Source organism: Lathyrus oleraceus, chromosome 4 (genome assembly GCF_024323335.1).
Source record: "Lathyrus oleraceus cultivar Zhongwan6 chromosome 4, CAAS_Psat_ZW6_1.0, whole genome shotgun sequence".
Lineage (NCBI taxonomy): Eukaryota > Viridiplantae > Streptophyta > Magnoliopsida > Fabales > Fabaceae > Lathyrus > Lathyrus oleraceus.
Window position 1 is genome coordinate 41628086 of NC_066582.1, and position 5241 is coordinate 41633326.

Sequence of the window (5241 nt, forward strand, 5' to 3'; positions counted from 1 at the left end):
CTCCAGCAAGGGAAGTTGAACCCTGGAAGCTAACTCTCTCCATCTTTTTGCATATTCTTTGAAGGATTCATCAGTCTTCTAAGTTAGGCTTTGAAGTTAGGTCTAATTAGGAGCCATATTAGTGTTGTATTGATAGTGCTTAAGAAGCGCCTATGCTAGCTCTCTACATGTTTCGATGTAAGTTCTCTATAGTTGCATGTATCATTCAAGAGACGCCCCACTGAGGCTATCTTAAAAGAAATGAATCAGTAACTTCTCATCGTCGGAGTAGGAAACTATATTCCTACAGTAAGACCTGATATGAGTTCTAGGACAGCTAACTCCCTTATACTTTTCAAAGTCAGGGACCTTGAACTTCACAGGAATTTTAACACCCGGAACCAAACACATGTCAGTAGTGTCTAACCCAAAGGAACTGTATCCTTCAATTGACTTCATATTTTCTTCCAAGGCACATAAATTTTTCTCCACCTCAGCAGTTGATGGTCCGAAGGTGTCATAAAATGAATCATCCTTTGGGATGAAAAAAGCATCATGATGATCATCTATCTTAGGTTGATCACCCCCATTGACAAGAATGTTGAATGCAGCCCCAATATTCTGATTCATGGGACCTCCCTCAGGAGGTCGTTGGGTCATAACTGGTGTATTCACCTGGAGTGTCACTGGAGGATTTGCAGCAGCAACTCTGAGATTGGCATGTCGTAACTCTTCTTGGCCTCTATCCATAGCTTGAATAGTCTCCATAAGCTGACCCATTTGGGATCTCATGGTGAGAAATTCTTCTCTCATCGCAACTTGGTTTTGCTCTTGTTGATCCATCAGTTATCTTTGATTGTTACGAGTGTTGTAACGATGTCAGGAAGTCAGGTTGACAGTCGAAGATTCTGGACAAAAGGCCAGGTGATAGTGAGCTTTCTTGATTTTATTTTATGAAATGCAGAATGATGCATGAACGATGCATGAATGATTTATACTTATTTTAATTTTCAAGGAGCCTTACAGATTTATAATGATTAGTGAGCATTGAAATGGGAGATAAAACAACACGTAGAAGTAAACAAGTCAAGCCTTTTTTATTTACTGAAGTGAGTCGATGGTTTGAGAGTACTGAGTATTACAATTGATGGAAATATAATACAGTAATTCAAACCAAAATAGGGAAAATATAAAGCAACAATCAAATGGCACGCTTGGCTTTGAGTTTCTTGAGCTCTTTCAGTTTAATTTTAAACCTCTTCATCATTATTTCATAGAGCTGGAAAAAATGATGCACTATAGAAATATAATTGCTCTTACCCATGTCTTATATAGCATCATCCAACTTCCAAGGTATTTCCCTGACCAAATCATTGCAGAACCTGACTAAACCATCGAGTTTCGCATGGTACATCGCATTAGCTGGACTCAGGAAGTTGATAGATTTTGAATAAGTATCTAGGAGTCCATTCATGTATTTCTTCTCATTCATCCAACCTAAAATTTCCTTTTTCAGGATTGTATATCGTTTTTTCGAATGTTGTGCACACTTCTTGGTGATTTCTGCTTCCTGATACTTCTTATTCCACTCCTTGGGGGTGATATAAGAAGTTCTCATAGCTTCTTCTTTGGCACGACGTTCTTGTTCAACCTTGGTATTAGCATTCCTAAGAGATAACTTGAGTTTTTTTTATCTCAACCTCAAGTTTTTCCCTTTGCTATTTATTTTCTTTCTTAGCCAAGTTGAACCAGTAGTAGGCTTCCCTGCTCTTTCTCAATTTTCTCTAACTGTTTGTGAAGTGAACTCAACCCAATGTCAGCCCCTGTTAATCTATCTTGGTATTTTTCTTTGAGGTATTCCACAATTTTTGCCTTTTTCCTGCTTTCGACCAATAGCTCTACATCAGTTTCACTCTTTCTTTTGAGTCTCATATGTTCCCCTGTTTTTTCATTGAGTTTGGATCGTAATTCTTCATTCTCTTTAGTCAATTGTGCAATTGTGGCCCTTAACTCATCAGCTTCTGCCTTGGAAACATGAGTAGGCTCGGGCTCTTGAGGTGGGATTGGAACCTCATTGTTGAAAGGTAGCTTGACTTCTTCCACCCTTTTGATCACCCATTGAAGATAAGGCTCTTTTGCTCAACAATCTCTTTTACCTAACTTTTTTCCCTTTCTGTGAATCTGACTCCAAGCTCTTCTGATCTTTCTTAACAAGCCATGATTCTCTATTCCCATGCCAGGTAAGATGAAGTCTTTTAATGATTATGTCTTGGGTTCATCTTCCAAAGGATATCTGAGTTATCTTAAGGCCAAGGTTGGATTGTAGTTAATACAACCTCAGGGTCCTATAAGAGGGACATTTGGGAATTCCCCACAACTGGTAATAACATTTTCTACGTTCCAAGTAGGGAGATACTGTAGCGGTAAATTCATGATCATCATGCTATTGACAAGCTAGAGATCAAATAACAAGAGTCTCCATCGCGCTTTTATTGTTTCCAAAGGAAAAGGGAAAAGTACGAATAAAACCCAAAAAGTAAGAAGTTTTCAAATCAAAACTAATAAAATGTCAGAGATTACAGGTAAGGGGGTTGGTTACACAGAGGGAAGGTGTTAGCACCCAAAGTGTCCTAGGTACTCCTAGGGAGCCCTTTTTGTATGCATATGTACTTGGTATAAAGTGGTGTTTACAAACAAATAGAATGGTATAAAGTGCCTTTCGGACTTGTGCCTACGTACCAACATAAGAACGAGGGATCAAAACCTCGTAGTTTGTGATACAAATTTCAAAGTGGATGCATTGTTTTTAACAAAAATTAAGTTTGAAAGGCACAAAGGCCTAAAATGATTTGAATGAGTTAGTTCTTTTTGGCTTTTTGAAAGTTTAGGTCAAGTATAGTTAAGTTTATTTACAAGTTTGATTTAAGAAAAGAAGTTTGAAAATGCAATGGCATAAGGCCAAAGTTTCTATTTTTTTTACAAAAGTGGTCAAAGTTTAGAACAAAATAAGTTTAAACAAAGAAGATTTTGAAAAGGGAGGGAGAGATTTTGAAATTAAAGAAATGGGGAGAAGATGAAGAGACTATCCTATGTACAAAATTTAAAAGTTTAGAGTTGAAAAGATCTGACCAAGTGGGTAGCAATCCAATAGGCAGGAATGTCAATAGAAACCCATAATTCCTTTGGACTTTTAGAATCAAACAACACAATGCACAATTATATTATCTTGAAGAGCAAGGCATCAAATAAAGATAGCAACATCCAAGCTTATCCATTCCATGATCTTCTCCAAAATAGCCCATGCACATGATGAATTCCACAACTCACAGGTTCAAAATAACACCTTCACAATGATCATGTTGCAGATGAACTCAAAAGGATCTTGAATGATGTATCAGATGAAGTTTCAAATTGCAAGCACTTGGTTTCTCAATAAGTTGGCATTGGCCAAGTCCTTTAGCATAGGAATGTTACCTAGATTCTAAGTCCATTTGTCCAAGATCAAACTAACAGTCCACACAAAAGTTTTTAGGGTTTTTGTTGTTATTATGTACGTTAATGGTCAAAGACCACACAAACAAACAAAGTATACACAAACAAAATATATCACACAATATGGTCCAAGTGGACAAAGTGAAAATTATATTAACATAAACAATTAGAATGATATGAACAATGACAAATGAATAAAAACAAAAATTAAATGGCATTAAAGTAAAGGGCTTGAAATTAAAAGTTAGTAGTTAATAGGTTAGAAGTTAGTATTGCTTTGCGTTTGCTTTTCATTTGAAGTCATTCTTTGGAGAACACTCAACCCACTTATCACAAGCATGGATCCTTGAACCAAGACATCTTCCAAAGGAAGGAAAAAAGGCCAAGTTTCCACACAATACCATGAAAGAGGGGAGACTTACAATCTCACTAACTAGAATGCTTATGCCTTTTATGTCATAAATTTAGTGATATGTTAAGCAATCGTAATTGGACTTATGTAGAAGTCACAACTATTTGAGGTCGGGCAATAGAATTTTGGTGTTAATGCATGTTAGAGACATAGTATAATGAACTATGCTCATGAAACATACCACACACAAAAAGAATATGCAAAAGATGTTGCATAATCTCATCCATACTCATGTTAATTTTTCAATCAACTAGCATTAGGACTTTGAGATATCATAGGCCAAATGGAATGAATGAAGAAAGGGAATAAGATGAAGAGGAAGGGGAGTGGATCAAAACACAAATTGATCAAAAGAGGACTTTTACCAAATTAATATCATCCATTCATTTTGGGAGATGGAATGTACATTCCATCAATCCCCTAAATCCAATGATATTAATTTGACAAAGGAAAATCAACCTTGACCAAGGCCCAACAACAAGATTTAAACATAAACAAGTCATCACAATTGGTCAACAAATTTATTTGGCATTTATTCAAATTAAAAATACTAAAATAGTGCATTTAAATTAAATATGGTTTGTCCAATTCCTAAAACCTCATCAAAACACCAAATAAATGGCCATGAGATTTATCATAGGTCAAACAAGGTCAAAGGACATTGGAGAAAAAATTTCCTAATTTTTGGACATTTAAAAATATTTTTAAACAATTAAAAATAAATGCAAAATCAATTAATTCATGAAAAATATTAATAATGATCCAAAAAATCATTTTAATTCAGAATATGAAAGAGGAAAATATTTGAATTTTTTTGGTGAAAGTCCCATATTTTTTTGATCAATATTAAATTTAATATGAATTATTGAAAATAAAGCAAATAAAATGAAAATTAAAATATCAGAAAAAACATGGACCACTTGATCTCCCTCATTAATTGAGGTGGCAGATCAAGTGGATCAAAACACGCGTTCCACCGTGCACTTGAGTCAGTGCGCCACACAGTTGGTATTCAAAAGGAACACTCAGGATTAAAACAAATTAAAAGGATCATATGGCTCAGAACCATCCAGCACACCACCGGCGGCCAAGGACCGGTTGTCTTCTCCGGCGAACCTCGCCGGACTTGTTCAGTCATAACCATCACCAAAATGAAAAACAAGGACATGATTTCAAAGTAAAAATGACACTGAGTTCGAATCTAGCCTCAATTCACTCTAACTCCAAGTACATTGAGAGATACATGGAGTTGAAATTTGAGGTACATGAACTGAGTTGCTTCGATTTGGCCTCTAAGCAACTCAATCTTCTTGCCTACATTGGTAGGACTTCAGACAACCAAAGAATCAATAGAATTG

At 35.9% G+C, this 5241-nt stretch overlaps 1 protein-coding gene across 1 annotated transcript; it reads right to left on the reverse strand.

Annotated features, from left to right (window-relative positions):
* Positions 1-231: 231 nt before the first annotated feature.
* Positions 232-822, reverse strand: LOC127135895 (uncharacterized). Its single transcript, XM_051062521.1, has one exon. The coding sequence runs from the start codon at positions 820-822 to the stop codon at positions 232-234; it is 591 nt and encodes a 196-aa protein (XP_050918478.1).
* Positions 823-5241: the final 4419 nt, after the last annotated feature.

Bases quoted from the DNA above. Each gene is read 5' to 3' on its own strand.
- LOC127135895 (XM_051062521.1), bottom strand. From the start codon at position 822: ATGGATCAACAAGAGCAAAACCAAGTTGCGATGAGAGAAGAATTTCTC.